Source organism: Arvicanthis niloticus, chromosome 6 (genome assembly GCF_011762505.2).
Source record: "Arvicanthis niloticus isolate mArvNil1 chromosome 6, mArvNil1.pat.X, whole genome shotgun sequence".
Lineage (NCBI taxonomy): Eukaryota > Metazoa > Chordata > Mammalia > Rodentia > Muridae > Arvicanthis > Arvicanthis niloticus.
Window position 1 is genome coordinate 93886074 of NC_047663.1, and position 15940 is coordinate 93902013.

A 15940-nucleotide genomic window follows, 5' to 3' on the forward strand; every position below is an offset into this window, starting at 1 on the left:
CACAGCAGCCAATGAGATGGCAGATACCGGCCTTGCTCAGGAGCCAATCCTGAGGCAGAGAGGCAGGCGGCGCCGGGCGAGGAATAGGTGTGGAGGCGGGTCGCCAGGCCGTGGTGGGTGGCCGTGCTTAGCCCGGGCACGGGGCCAGTGGACGAGCGGAGCGGCCCGAGGCGAGTGGGAGACCGTGGAAACCCGTCCGACGGCGGGTTGGTCCCGGCTGCGGGTGGCAGGGCGTGCGATCATCCCCTCTGCTCTAACGTGGGTTGACTTGTCCCGCTGCCTTCCAGTCCCCTTGACAACGACGCCTGGCGCGGGGCGGGGCCAACTGGCTTTGGGGCGAAACACTGAGCCCCTTGGTCTTCTGAGCTCCTCCATGCTCTTTCCTCTGCGAGTCAAGCCTTCCCTTAACCCTACCGCCTTGCACTCCTAAAGGACAATCAGTCTTGGGCGGCCCCCTTCACTTCGGCGCTTCTGTGCCCTACGGCCAAAGCCCCTGTTATGAAAAGCGTGGTTCCCGCGGTTCCCAATTCAGGACCGTCAAGCACACGTCCTTGCTTACAACATGTAAAGGCCTTAAGCCCCCACTCACTCCCCTGATGCTGCTCTGGTTCGGCACCGTTTAGTTGATCTGCCTGGTCCGCTAGGCCTTCACCACACAATCCTAAAGTCCCCCTGTCCCCTGAGGGCCGAGCATCTTCTTTTAGGATGAGATACAAAGGGTGGAGCTGAGCCAGGAACTGGATTATCGGGACTCATTTGAGTGATGACAGACAAAATCTCTTGAATAATGGATCTAACTTCTAAAGATTAAATTATATATCAATTTATTAATTTTTATTTTAATTATATGTATGTGTGTGAAGATGGGTATGTGTATATGTGTACTCTAGCTCAGGTACCAGTGGATACCAGAGACATAGGCTCTTCCTGAGGTTGAAGTTACAAGTAATTACGGTTTGGGGAACTGTATTCCAATCCTCTATGAGAGCAGTAGAGGACTCTCATAACTTCTGGGCCATCTCATTCCTTTTCTCAGTGCTGGGGATTGGACTCATAATCTTACATATGCTAGACAAATGCTCTACCAAAGGGGCTCATCCCAGCCTTTCCTTTAACTTTAATTCAACCTCTCTAAGGGTATAAAATGGAGATAATAGTGTTTATGTTCTTAAAATACATACATAAAGTCTCCAAGTCATAAGTATCATATATCTATACATACACCATTTGTATCAGTTTATGCACCTCTGTATACACGTGTCATTACACACACATATATGCAGACACCATGGTCTTGTGCACTCATTACTGCACACACCCACACATACAGTAACATAAGTTTGCAAAACCAGAAGGAAATGGGTAGAAAATGGAGTTTTGTGAGTTTTTCATCTACAACTGATCTAGGCTTGGGGAAGGCTACCAATGCTAGTTTCTCCTTGGACACCTAGACACTGCCACCTCACCCTATGTGCTCCACAGGGCTTCTTGATGATGACACACCGAGAGAGCATCCTTTGAGTCCTGGCCCCCATGACATCCAAAGACAAAGCTGTGATGTCCTTGCCAGTTTCTCCCTGGGATGCCATCCTTAAGGCTGCCAAAGACCAGCTGCCATCTCTGGATTCAGACTCTTCCCTGGTGAGCATGAGCTTTCTCCTGGTTGTTAACTGTCCAGGCAAGGACAGCTTCAGGCACTCCTCTACAGACCCTACTTTGGTCTATGGGCTTTGTTTTCACTTATCAGTGCCTGGGATTATTTCTGGATATCCACTTCCTTTAGGCTGCTTTCTGGGGTTGCCAGAACTCTTGAGTGTGGTTATTAGTGCTCTGTATCTCCAAGGCCACTCCTGTGTGGTCCAGACCCCCGGGTGGGTTCAGTTCCAAAGCCTGGTCTTCCCATCCCCCCCTCCCCGCCCTGCTGTTGCACTACTTTCAACTCTATTGGGTCAGGTTAGGGCCAGCTTCAACTTCTGAGAGTGATAACCTTGCCAAGGCGGCATGGTGTGGTCCAGGAGGGATTCTGCCACTTGAGGTGATTCAGGGCTCACTGACAGTATCAGTGGCCATTTACACAGGTGAGAGGGATACATGGTGATCCACTGGTCAGAGGCTCAGCACACGGGTTCGTTCAGGACATTTCAAGTAAAGAGCAAGGGTTCTAGAAACAAGATGGCTGGTTTGTGCTGTACCTGGGCGTTTGCAAAGATGAGCATGATGGGGCTGAGACTCAGACATCATCCAGTTCATAGTGAGTGAGGCAGAAGAGGTAGCCAACGACAGTGCCACAGTGCCCTAGTGCTGCCACTGCCTCATGAAGCCCCTGTGAGGTGGCAGGCCAGTGTCAGCCTCAGCCTCTCTCCATTAGAGACAGGTAACCGAAGCTCCTATGTTAAGTAATTAGTCAGTATGAAAGTGAGCTGGCCTCCATTCTCAGCTGCCTCTTCACTACCATTGTTCAGTGCTAGCATTAGTTTAGCAGTGTTTGTTGTGTGCATTAACGTAGCATCCATTGTGTGTAAGGCATACTTGAAGCCCGAATCTCACTCACCAACAGGAGGTGTGCTGCTAAGCCTGTTTTCAAATTGGCTACGGTAAGCAGCACAGGACAAGGCCCTTTGTAGAGAAGTGGTCTTCTCAGACCTGCTCCTGGGCAGGGTGGGCAAAGCATGACTGCCTTGTCCTCTAAAGTGCCCCGGTCTATCCGCAGTCTGACTGTGAGGACGAAGAGCCCTTCATCTTTCAGCGGAACCAGCCTGTCTTGATTCCAGACCTGTCTGAGGAGCTTGCTGAAGACTCTATTGGTGTCGATGAGTCTGGGACCTGGGTTACTGCAGGGAGGAGTCCTTCACCTGAGGTCTGTGGGACATAGGCCTTAGGGACCCTGGAGGGGAGGGGAGGGAGCTCATCACAAGTCTCACAAGGATTCCACTAACAGTGTAGGTCTAAATGGTTAAAACCACTGGTCTTGTCTCTCTTCCTCCCACAAGGATAGCCTGACATTCGGGTATTCAGCACAAAAGCATGCCCCTTCCCCCCCCCCCCCCCCCGAACTATGAGAACATTTGATTTTCTCTCTGATTTCCCACCCTGATCTCTCTGTGTTGTTTTCTACCAAGACATTTTGTACTGTCTGGCCATTGTCAAAACTGCATGTCTCAAGTGTCTCTTCATAACCTAGCTAATTCATAGCTGAACCCCTGTTCAGTTACTAAGTAATCCAGCAGGGAAGGAATGGTGTGTTCCATTAGTGCCTGCACAGTGGTGATCAGTGCTACCCTAGTAGGAGGCCAGGGAGAAGTGGGAAACAAACAGGAAAGGTCACAGCACAAGCCCCGCCTCCTAATTGCAGGAACTATCAATACCATAACTATAATCATCTCTCTGTCCCACATCCCTGGGGAAGACCAAGACCTCTATGTAGATTCAAACAATCATCCAGAGCTGGTGGTACAGGCATGTTATCTGAGCTACTTGGAAACTGAGGCAGGAACATCAAACATTCAAGGCAAGGGCTGGAGAGGATGACTCAATAATTAAGACAGCTTGCAGAAGACCCAGGTTTGGTTTCCAGACCTACATGGTAGCTCACAACCACCTTCAACTCCAAGTCTAACCCATCAGATCCCCATCTTTTGGCCTCTGTAGGCTCCAGCACACACATAGTATACATAAACACACACATGTATGTATGTATGTATGTATGTATGTATAATTATGATTAATTCTGGGAGGTGTGCATGCTTTAATCGCAGCACTCAGGAGGCAAAGGCAGACATATATCTGAGTTTAAGGCCAGCCTGGTCTACAAAGTGAGTTCCAGGACAGTTAGGGCTAGCTGAAACAGAGAAACCCTGTTTCAGAAAAGCCGATCGATTGATCGATCGATCGATCGATAGATAGATGATAGATAGATAGATAGATGATAGATAGATGATTGATAGATAGATGATAAATAGATGATAGATGATAGATAGATAGATGATTGATAGACTGATAGATGATAGATGATTGATGATTGATAGATCGATAGATGATAGATAGATGATAGATAGATAGATAGATAGATAGTTGATAGATAGATGATAGATAGATGGTAGATAGATAGATAGATAGATGATAGATAGATAGATGATAGATAGATGGTAGATAGATAGATTCAAGGCATCAGTGGCTTGATGATGAGAATGAATTGCTACCATAGTAGATCCCACCTGAGGCTTGTATCCTTGGCAACCCCAGCCTGTCAGACTTGTTAACACGTCTTGAGGTTGCTGTGGTTAAACATACTTCCCACTGTAGAAGCCAAAACCCATTTTAGAGGCCAGGCTGGGCTCCAGGAGCCACTCAGCTCTGGGTAACCTCCCTCCGCTCAGTTAATCTCAGTATCTTTGAAGCAAACTGGATCTGCAGGGCTGAAGAGGATCACCTGACCCATCTCACCACATACATTCCCTGAAGGCCAGCCCTCAGAGGACCAAGTGTAAACAACACCCCTTGCCCTCCGCAGGAGAATCTGGTCACTTTAGGTCACTTTTTTGGTTTGTTTGGTTTGGTTTTTAGAGACGGGTTCTCAGTCCTAGCTGTTCTATTGGTTCTGTAGACCAGGCTGGCCTTGAACTCTGTGATCTGCCTGCCTCTGCCTCCCAAGTGCTGGGATTTAAGGCGTGTGCCACCACCCAGTTACACGATTTTCATGAGATGTTTTCTTCTTTTTTGTAAGGATTACCACCTCCTCTGGGAGAGAGAGGTGATGGGGAGTGGAACCGTTTAGGAAATAGTGGCAATGACTATATGCCTTGACAGACTGTTGAACTCAGAAGAATTAAAGGGAGACACTCAGGAGACAGGCAGGCAGATCTCTATGAGTTTAAGGCTAGCCTGGTTTACAGAGCTAGTTCCAGAACATCTAGAGCTATATAGTAAGACTCTGTCTTGAAAAAAAGAAAAAAAAGGTCAAAATGGAGCCCATGGGATGGCTTGGTGGGAAAAGGCACTTGCTGCATTGCCTGACAGCCTGAGCTCCACCCCTGGGACCCACAGAGAAGAAGGAGAGAACCGACTCTCAGAGTTACCCTCTGACCTCCACTTGATCATGCATGTACTTTCTCTCCCTAAAGTATGTCTGCAGGTGTTCATAGAGGATGCTTCTTTTCTCTAGCCACTTCTGGTTCCTGGGAGATTAGCCATAGAACCCAGAAGTGAACGAATTGTAAGATCAAAGGACTTGGTCCATCAGGAACGAAGAGACCCTGGCTGGGCTTGCCAGAGCTGTGTCAGGAGCAGCCCAGTCCTTGTGGATGCTGAGGATGCACCCGCTTGGCTGGAAGGCAGCCTCAGAAGCCTGTCTAACCCCAGAGGATCCCAGAGTCCTCCATGGTGTTCCCAGGAAGAAGCCATTTTTCCTTTGGAAGGAGAGCTGAAGACAGAGCCCTCAGATACTGATTTTAGAAACTCTGCAGAGCGCAGAGCCCTCCGCAGGGAGAGGAGGAAGATGATAGAGAGAGATATCCTTCAGAAAGTGACCCAGGCTGCTCAGAGCCCAGCCTGTGGTAACCAAGGCCAGGCTGCAGAGTTAGGACCAGAAGCAACCTCAGAGCAGTCTCGGGAAGGATGGCCAGTTCTCTCACTCAAGGTAGGTGTCCCCACGGCCCAGCCTGCCTTCAAGTCAATCCTCACTGCATGGGCACATTCTTGCCACATTGTTGAGGCTGGAAGTAGCCCCTCAGGATCTAAGGTCCAGATCCCAAGTCCACCTGCTGCTCCTGTGACAGTGTGTGATAGACTGGCATGGAGCTTACCTCAGGGAGAATTAGTAACAATAGCAATAGCCTTCTTTAGAGAACATAGAGATGACCCAGGTATGAATGCTGACTGTCAGTCATGCTGACAAGCAGTGCTGCAAAAGGGAGGTCCTCAGCGGGCAGACATCACATGCCAGGAACAGCTGTCCAGTCACACTGAGTACATTAGCGTGCACTGGCAGGGAGATGGGCTGGAAGTGGGAGAGGCACTCCTCTGAGGGGTGTAAGGACCACTGGGAAAGCAGATTCATAAACCACAGCAGTGGCTCTGTGTCCCTCCATGGTGTAGCTGTTTCCCATTATAGTGGTGGGCAGCCTGTGGCGAGCACAGGTGCGAATTTTGAGGTAACCCTGCCCACTGGACAGGAAAGAAACCCCTCATACTAGCCCAGTTTTCAAAGAGAAGAGTACCCTGGTGCACTATGCAGGTAGACATATTGGAAGATGGTCCAGTGTGGCATGGGAAACCATGCACCTCACCCCTGCGTCACTTTCACATTGTACAAAGTGCCAGCATGCAGACATGCATGACTTCTTCATTGCTGTTTACGTAAGCCGACAATTTTCTTCTGTTCACCCTCACGACTTTAATTCTTCCTCACCTATAGGGCTGAAGGAGTTTGAAAGGTCACATGTAAGCTTTCATCATGGGTCCCCTGCCTCCACCCTCCATCATACCAATGCCTGCACAGCCGTCTGGTCCAGGCTCTCCAGTTTAAGCACCTGCTTGAGCCACCAACTTCTTAAAGTTGCTGAACTTTTCAAACATCTTAAATTGCTATGAACCTAGATAGCTTACAAATTACATGGTGATTTGGATGTAGGGAGGCAGAGGCAGGCGGATCTCTGAGTTTGAGGCCAGCCTGGTCTACAGAGTGAGTTCCAGGACAGCCAAGGCTACACAGAGAAACCCTGTCTCAAAAAACCAAACTTACATGGTGGAAAAGGCTAGGATGTGCCTCAGTGGGACAGTGCTTACTTTGCGTGCACAGAATGGGTGTACACCTGTAATCCCAGAGCTTGGAGACAAAGGTTGGAGGATCAGACATTAAAGGTCATCCTTGGCTACATAGTTCAAAATCAGCCTGGGCTATAATGAGATCATGTCTGAAAAAATAAATGGGGCCTCCTCCAGGTTAGCCATCTTTGTGCCCCAAAGCATTGACACCCAACCCCTATAGAAGCTGCTTAAATAGGGAGGTGTCAAGAAATGTAGGTCTCACATTAAAGGATTGGCTCAGTGTGTAATCAGTCACAACAGACAGGACATTCATTTGCTAGACAAACCCAAACTCCAAACACCACACTATTGTTATGGTGGATGGAGTCTGGGCTGGGTGCTTCCAGGTTGTTGGCCCCTTATCCAAGGAACTGAAAACAAAGGCTCACACAGATGTGCAAAGTTATCTTTTGAAGCAGGATAACTTTATTGGAGCCTGATAACAACAGATAAAAAGCTATACACTGTCAAGTTCGACAGGGCTTCATTTGATGTGGTCTAAAGGAAGGGGGCCTGGCTACTAAGGGTGTAAACTGTATGGTTCTCTATTTTGATTGTTTTTTTCCTACTGCACATGCTCCTTTCTCACAGTGCATCAGATTTTAATCACCTGAATGCCTAGTTATGCACAAGCACAAGATTACAGTAAATAGGAGGTCCTCCTTGAAAGATTATTAGAGACATAGTCTTTTCCTTACTGCCTTTACACTCAAACTCAGTTCAGGCAAGGTAGCCCCTTCTCTTCTTCATACCTAGATACACTGGGAACATGCTTGAATAGAATTTGATTCTAAATTTGATTGTTAGGGAGTTGAGGGGAAAGATTTACACCATAATCCAGAGAGAAGGGAATTCCTGTAGCTTGATGCAGGTCAGGGGTTTCAAAGGACTTAGGTTGCCAGGTACAGTGTTTGAAAAGGGGTTTGTCTGCATAGTACATGCAGGTGAAGGAACTACACTGGCAAGTGCATTATTACAATGGGAGTGTTTCCTAAGCTAAACTTTTTCCTGTTTGCTCCCTTCACTACAATGGATGGTCATGATACCCTCCATTGGCTGTAGCTGCTGTGAAAGCAGGGGCTCCTGCAGGACTTCCTGCAGCCCTGTAATCAGTGTTATCATTTCAGAAACTTGAAGGCTGGGACTTGGATTCTATCCTTCAGAGTCTACCAGGGCGACAAGACAGCCAGGGCGACAGTGCATCCCGAAGTGCTTGGTGGTTAGCTGACCGCTGCCAAGACCAAGGTCTGACTCTCAACCCTGAAGCCCAAGCCAGTCCCCACCTCCTTCCAAGCCTCAGTGGCAGGGCTATGGGATGGGCAGGGTCTGTCTGGCCCTTCTCTCAGTACACATTTCAACAGGCTTTACAAAGACTTCATTCATTCATCATACATGTGGCTGCCTGATCTGCCAGGCATGTTCAGGCCTTCAAAACTGACCTGCCTGTGGCTCACCCTTTTTCTTCCTCCAGCTTCCTTCCTTTTCCCCTTTGTCCCCTCCAGGCAGTGTTCGCACTCCTGCACCCCTCACTATTAGAAAATGAAGGCAGAGGATGTCATACTCTTTGTCCTCATGGCCTCGCTGTGCGCAGCTCTGGAAAAGACAGAAGCATCTCATGTCCCCCCACCCATACAGGCCCCCAACAGGAGGTGGAAGTGCATCCAAGCTGAGGAGCAAGGTCAAAAGACCAGAGACTCACTAGACCTATAGCCTCTGGGCTGTTTGAAACAAGACATTTTTTTAAAGTTTATTATAATTTTTCTTGTATGCATATATGTATATGAACCATATAGATGCAAGTCTGTGCGCGCACCAGAAGAGGACAGTTGATCTTCTGGAACTGGAGTTCCACACAGTCATGAGCTACCTTGTGAATGCTTAGCACTGACTCCGGGTTCTCAGCGAGAACAGCGAGTGCTCTTAGAGCTGAGCTATCTCTTCAGCCTTAGCTCTGTTTTATGTTTGAGACAAGGTCTCACTGTTTAGCCCAGGCAGACCTGGAACTTGATGCACTGAACTCAGATCTGCCTGCCTCTGCCTTCTGAGTATATGAAAGGTATACACACCACCTTTTGTTTTTGAGACAGGATCTCACCGTGTAGCCCAGGCTGTCCTGGAGCTCTTCACAATCCTCCTGTTGCAGACTTCAGAGGTCTGCCACTAATGAGTATGTGGCAGCAAGTGGTGTGTCAGCAGAGCTTCAGGGTGTGGCAAAACAGTCCTCTGCAAGAACACCCTCTGTGGAGGATGCCATGGTAGGAACCAGTCTTTTTAAATGTTCATGGCTCTTTGATCAAACTGTTCCTTTTTGTTTAGTTTTATTTTGTTGAGACATGTAGCCCAGGCTGATTCAAATTTATTCTATACCTGAAACTGGCTTTGAACTCCTGATCTTCTTGCTTCTACCTCCCAAGTGCCACTTCCACCAGCCATGCTATTCCATTTAGAAACTCTCTTGTAAACACGTACCCAAGAGTGCTCATGGCTACGTACTTTAAACCTCTGAAAACTTGAAAATAGCCCATATTCAATAGGGCTCTAGCTAAATCAAGCTCGTCACAGAGTGTCCTCAGCTCAGTAACAAATTGTATTCACAGAAAGATGTCGTATGAGCAGGGTAGTCGTGGTGCACTCAGGTGGTGCACTGAGCCAGGCTTAACTCTGTGAGCTCAAGAGCAGCCTGGGCTATAGATCTGAGTTCCAGGACAGCCAAGGCTTCACATAGAAACCCTGTTTCAAAAAAAAAAGTAAGAAAGATGTATAAGAGGGTGGGAATATAGACCAGGAACAGAGTGCTTGGTAACATGCACAGGCCCTAGGTTCATTCCTAAGTGGACACACACACACACACACACACACACACACAATTGGCCTATAATTGATTATAATTGATAAGCCTGTTTGACTGTACATTTTGAAAACTGCAAGCATCTGTTCACTATGATCACCTCTGACCCTATGTCACAAGACTCAAATGGAGCAGCCCCTATTGAAGATATGACTTTGCCAAGTAGAGCTGGAAGCCTCAGGATGAGCTGGGGTGGGACACATTGGAGCTTGAAGCTCAGCCTCTGAGAGGTAGGCAGACTTGAGCTTAGCAGTCTTTCTCCTGGAAATCTCCAGGGCACAGCACTGGACCCTCCCAGGACATACTCCTGGATCAGCTGGCTCACCTGTGTGCCACTCAGTCCAGAGTCCGCAACCCTATCTGGAAGGCATCTGCTGACAAGCTCCAAGACACAGAAGAGCAGGTAGCTGGAATCAGGTGAGACTTCAGAGCAGCCACAGCTGTTTCCTTAGAACCAACCAGCCTCTGGGCAGTGCTCATTGGGCCTTTTGGTGGCATTGGGCATGGACTTTTTTTGACTAAAGAACCTAATTAGGCAGATGCTCCATTTTCTGTTTTTCTTCATGGGAAAACAGAGGTCCTGATTGCCATGTCTGTCCCAATCCATCAATGGCAGAGCTGTGTCTTGTTCCCTAATGCTAAAGATACTGTCTTCTCTAGCCACATGACCAGTGGGAACAGGATGACATGGAGGATGAAAGGGCTGTGGGCAGCCACCTGTCCTAGACATGGAGGGACAGAGTGAAGCCGGGGTGACAGAGGTGGAGAAGGGTCCCCTGAGGCCTGCCCTTCCCGTGCTACTGCTCCCTCTGCTGCCAGGAGTCTGGACGCCTTTTCCCTGAAGTAGTTGTAGGGTCTGCCTGGCTAGCAGAAGGAGCAGACATGGCTAGGTCTGCTTTCCAGTATGAAGTCCACCAGCTCCAGATGACTACTAAGCACCGGAAATGCCACTAATGGGATGAGAACTATTTAATTTTATGGGTCAACTGGAAATGATCAGCTTACGTATCTGTACAGCCGCCTGTGCTCAGTGGCCTCCGACTGCACAGAAGAGATGGAGGTTTATTTATGCTACGAGGAGTGAGCCTGGGCCTCCCCCGTGCTCGGCTCTACCACTGTGCCGCATCACAAATCTTCTTTCAACTCTTTTGTTATTGTTGGGTTTGTTTGTTTGTTTTTGTTTTTGTTTTTCAATTCTGACTGTCCTAGAACTTGCTCTGCAGACCAGGCTAGCCTTGAACTAACAGAGATCCCCGTGCCTCTGCCTCCTAATTGCTGGGACAAACCAGAAACCCCAGCCTTCTTTTTACTTTGTTTTTGTTTAGATTTATTTATTTATTTTAAGTATATGAATACACTGTAGATTGTCTTCATACACACCAGAAGAGGGTATTGGTTCCCATTACAGATGGTTGTGAGCCACCACATGGTTGCTGGGAATTGAACTCAGGACCTCTGGAAGAGCAGTCGGTGCTCTTAACTGCTGAGCTATTTGTCTAGCCTCTTTTTACTTTTTATAATCTTTCTAGGAGGCCAGAGAGATGGCCCAGTAGAGGCACTGAATGTTCTTCTGAAGGATACAGGTTTGATTCCCAGCTCCCACATAGTGACTTACAACTGTCTGCAGCTGCAGTTCCATGAATCTGGTGTCTCTCTGGCCTCCATGAGTACCAGGCATATAAATAGTGTATAGACATATACGCAAGCAAATACACACACCTTTAAAATACATGTATAAACTGGGCAGCAGTGGTGCACACCTTTAATCCCAGCACTTGGGGGGCAGACACAGGTGGATCCCTATGAGTTAGAGGCCAGCCTGGTCTACACAACAAGTTCCAGAGTAGCCAAGGCTACACAGAGAAACTATGTCTTGAAAAACAAACAAACAAAAATAGATGTATAAAGTCTTGCTAAGTTGCCCAGGCCTTAAACTTTCCATCCTCCTGCCTCAGTTTCCCAGGCACTTGGGATGACAGGCCTGCCTGCCCGCCTAGCTGATGTGCAGCACGTTAGCCTTGTCCGTTTCTATAGGGTAGCACTTCCATTCCTATAGGGTAGCACTTCCATTCCTATAGGGTAGCACTTCCATTTCTATATGGTAGCACTTCCATTTCTATAGGGTAGCACTTCCAGTTCTATAGGGTAGCACTTCCAGTTCTATAGGGTAGCACTTTCAGTTCTATAGGGTAGTACTTCCATTTCTATAGGGCAGCACCTCCCGTTCTATAGGGTAGCACTTCCAGTTCTATAGGGTAGCACTTCCATTTCTATAGGGCAGCACCTCCAGTTCTATAGGGTAGTACTTCCATTTCTATAGGGCAGCACCTCCAGTTCTATAGGGTAGCACTTCCAGTTCTATAGGGTAGCACTTCCAGTTCTATAGGGTAGCACTTTCAGTTCTATAGGGCAGTACTTCCATTTCTATAGGGCAGCACCTCCAGTTCTATAGGGTAGCACTTCCAGTTCAGTTCTATAGGGTAGCACTTCCAGTTCTATAGGGTAGTATTGGCCTGTCCTGATGGTGGCTGTGAGAACTCATAGGTTCCAAGTGCCCACCAGCACACAACAGGGACACTGTCAGTAGCTGCTATGACCACTGTGATTCCTACAGCCCATCAGGTGGCAGGGAATCACATAGGATGGCCACCCCCACCCTTCCATTGCAGAAGTGCTTCAGCAGAGCCTGGCTTTCAACCTGAGCAAATTCAGAAGCTAACAGAGAGTAGGAGGCTGAAGACAGAGCCTCCCACCATCTTCATAGACCTTCGGCAGACAGAACAGTCAGAACCACAAGATCACCAGTCCCAGGAGAGGTACAAAGCAGTGCTAGGAACTGTGCCTTGGGTGGGAAGGAGGGACAGAAGCCAAAGCTAATCTGGCTTGAGCACACTGTACCTTCCCATCAGCACATGACAGGAAGCCCAGTGGCTCCTTGGCTTTGACTGACTACCACCATCTTGAACTCCCAGGATGGTCCTGGGTGAGAATGTGAGAGGCAGGCCTGGCAAGGAAACTGGAGAACATCCTAAGAATCCATTTTTTTAAATTCCCAGCTCTGAACATAGCTCCTCTGACAGTGAGGAGGAAGAAGTGGAGTCAGCAGGCTCAGTACAGGTGGCATCCTCTTGGGAACAAAGGTAACTTTACAGTCTCCTCCTCTGCCTAGGGATGCTCCCTCGCTGTACCCCGACCCCCTACACATGTAAGCCAGCACCTGGTGTAGCGGGAGTGGGTATCATTGTGTTTTATAATGTGTCATAGAGGAAGCCTTTGTGGTCAGGCTCCCCACCCATGGCAGCTTACTCCAGCCTCTGAAAACAGCTCCCCAGTTTGATTGCCCTGCTGCTAGTCCCAGAAGAAGAGAAAGTGTAGGGCCAGAGGTTAGCCGAATGTGGAAAGTTCTGGTTAAAGAGCAGCATCCAATCAGGGACATGCCTGGGGGCCCAGACCATGGTGAATGAGAAATATGGGTCCCGGCTGCCCACAGCACTGGGAATGTTAGAGCCCAGGCCGCAGATGAGGCACAGAGCTTAGATGTAGAATGTGGACATCCTAGGAAAACAGGGCCAGCCTGGTCTACAGAGAGAATCTTGTCTTAAAAAACAAAAACAAAGGCAGTGAGGGAGGAGCTCAGGCAGGAGCTGCTGCGGAGGCTATAGAGGCGCTGCTGACTCACGCTTCCCATGGCTTGCACAGCCTGCTTTCTTACAGCCCCAGGACACCAGCCCAGGGACAGTAGCCCATCTGCAGTGGGCTGGGCCCTCCCTGTCGGTAACTAAGAAAAATGCCTCACAGTTGGCTTTTATGGCGACTTTTTCTTAGTCAAGGTTCCCCTCCTTTCAGATGACTCTAGCTTGTGGCAAGTTGACATAAAGCTGACCAGGCCAGTGCCTGTTAGAAAGAGAAAAGGCCATAAGGAGTGTCATCCCACATGTTTCCCAACCAAACTGCAGCACGGTCAGTTTGAATGGGCACTGAAAGACCAAAGACATTCCTGTTTCAGTGTTGGGAGTTCTGGCCATCAGATGACAGGGCTTAGGTTGCTTATTCTGTGTCCCAGGTACTGTACCGGGAAGAGTCAGCTTCTTCAGCAGCTGAGGGCATTTCGGAAGCCGGCTGTTCCGTCTGCCAGTGACAGTCCTGGAGGCCAGAAGGCTCAGGCCTCAGAAGATACAGCTGGATTACAAACTCAGAGAAAGAAGCAAATAAAACTCTGGGCTGAGAAGCAGAATGCCCTAGATCTAGGGGACGCTCTTGGAACACAGCTGCTCCCTGGTATGGGCCAGCTATAGGCAACTCAGGTAAAAGACCTGAAAAGTAGGTTGGGTGGCAGACTTTCTACCTACACAGCCCTGGTGGTCTCTACAGTCTGCCTGTTTCTAACAGCATGGGCCTCAGGGGCTAGCTCTCAGTCTAGATACCATGCAGCTAGTTTAAGCATAGTTAAACTTTAGTTGTTGTTGTGATGTTGGGAACTGAATCCAGGGCCTCTCTCATTCCCGTATTTAAACATATTTATAGTCTCCTATAGAAAATTTCCCCCAAGTTCCTGGATCCCTTGGCATTTCATGTACCCACCTATACAGATCTGATGGAAAAGGGAGCAGAAACTAAAATTTGCTTTCTTTCTTTAACCAAGATACAAAAGCACACATAGGTTTCAAGTCACTCCAAATTAAAGGTGGCACCAATTTTTGCTAGTCTGAGTGGAATAGCATACTTCCTGGGAGTTCTAACACTGTGTGAAATGCAATGGTTCCCAGTCTCCCTTCCTGGGTACCCAATAACATCTGTGTGACTAATCAAGACCTGGTCCTAACAGGACACCCGAGCTTTCCCCACCTGGTTACTTTGCAAGCCTTGTCCCCCACCAACACCCTGCAGATTCCATCTGTAGGACATTTTTGTGCATGCTTTCTCAGCTCCTTGGATCTCTGGCCACCTCATCTCTCAAGAGTCTGCCCCTGACTGCTCCATGAAAGGGCGGAGAAACCACAACTGAGGCAGGACTTGGGTGACATGGCAGGGTTCAAGTGGCTTGGCAGGATGCTTGGCATCTAACAGATGTTTTAGCATTCAGGTGGAGGGGTGGTGCTACTGCCAGCTGCCCAGCCAGCTGCTGAAGATAGGCAAGGATCTCACTGCCAAGCTTTGAGCCACACAAAGGTCAGGTCCTTGGCAGGATCACAACCATCACTGGTGGCTAGCATCAAGCCCACATAATCCTGATCCACAAACCCTGTTTGATATGGCCTCAGGGGAGCCATATCAAAACATATCATTCCCAATCCCAAGATATATCTTTTAGAAGCCACTTGCAAGTCAGGCCTCCACCAAGGCCACAGGCCTTATAAGTGGGAGCCAGGTTGCCGTGGCCAGGTACCGAGGTCCCTTGCTTGAATTCCAGGGCAGCATGACTCCACCCTCTGCTCAGCAGCCTTCACTTCAACCAGGTAACTGCCAATAGCAGAAGTGCCCACTGTTCCCAAACCCACATTCTCCCAGCCCCACCCCACTTAACGTAGACAGCTGGTTGAGACTCACAGTGACAGAAAATAAACTCTGCTGCGGTTTCAGCTGCGCCCGAGAATCACTGGCTTTCAGGAAGCTACAGGCTGGTAATGGGCAAAGCCAGATCTGCCACCTGGGCAGTATCCATCATGCCTCAGAAGATCATACAGGGGATCAAAGGGGCTGAGAAAACAAGGACAAAAGACTAAAGGTGGAGTCTTGAGGGTTATAAAACTGAGGGTCGCCTCATAGGACCAGGTGCAGTGCCACCATGGTGCATACCTAGCACCCCAAACTCAAGTTTCCTCATTAATGATGACAAGGCCATGAGGTAGAGACAGAATTCCAAACAGGAAGAAGGAAGAAGGAAGAAGGAAGAAGGAAGAAGGAAGAAGGAAGAAGGAAGAAGGAAGAAGGAAGGGCCCCAGTGAGGAGGGAGGACAGGCTCCTCATGAGAACCCAAGAAATGGCAAATGCCCATGAGTCTACTCCCCATGGCACCAGCAGGGAGATGAACCTAGAGTTGGTTGCATGGCTCTGTCAGCTCATGGGCAGAGTGGGTCTGGGTGTCTCTGCTGTTTCTCCAAGAGCTCTTGAGGCCTGTCCAGGAGGTAAAAACCACACCACACATGGGGTCATGACAAGGACTGGCATTTATTATGAGAGTGAAGAAACACCAAACAAGCCTGGGTCATGTGTGATAGTGACCAAGCAGAGCGGGCAACAGAATGCAGACATCAGAACGACACCCTGGGGCCGGGACAGGGCTCAGCA

At 48.7% G+C, this 15940-nt stretch overlaps 1 protein-coding gene across 6 annotated transcripts; it reads left to right on the top strand.

The window, feature by feature from the left end:
- The first annotated feature begins 15 nt into the window (after nucleotides 1–15).
- Nucleotides 16–14361, top strand: Dnaaf8 (dynein axonemal assembly factor 8). 6 transcript variants are annotated; one of them, XM_034505557.2, is made up of 9 exons: nucleotides 16–170; nucleotides 1483–1641; nucleotides 2711–2857; nucleotides 5162–5635; nucleotides 7932–8049; nucleotides 9928–10069; nucleotides 12322–12468; nucleotides 12709–12792; nucleotides 13716–14361. In XM_034505557.2, exons 2-9 carry the CDS (start codon nucleotides 1534–1536, stop codon nucleotides 13945–13947), a joined length of 1452 nt encoding a protein of 483 aa, XP_034361448.1. In that variant the 5' UTR covers nucleotides 16–170; nucleotides 1483–1533; the 3' UTR covers nucleotides 13948–14361. The 6 variants fall into 6 exon arrangements, with proteins under 6 accessions (XP_034361448.1, XP_076793444.1, XP_034361449.1 ...); XM_076937328.1 differs by having other exon boundaries at nucleotides 42–258; XM_034505556.2 differs by having other exon boundaries at nucleotides 42–206.
- Nucleotides 14362–15940: the final 1579 nt, after the last annotated feature.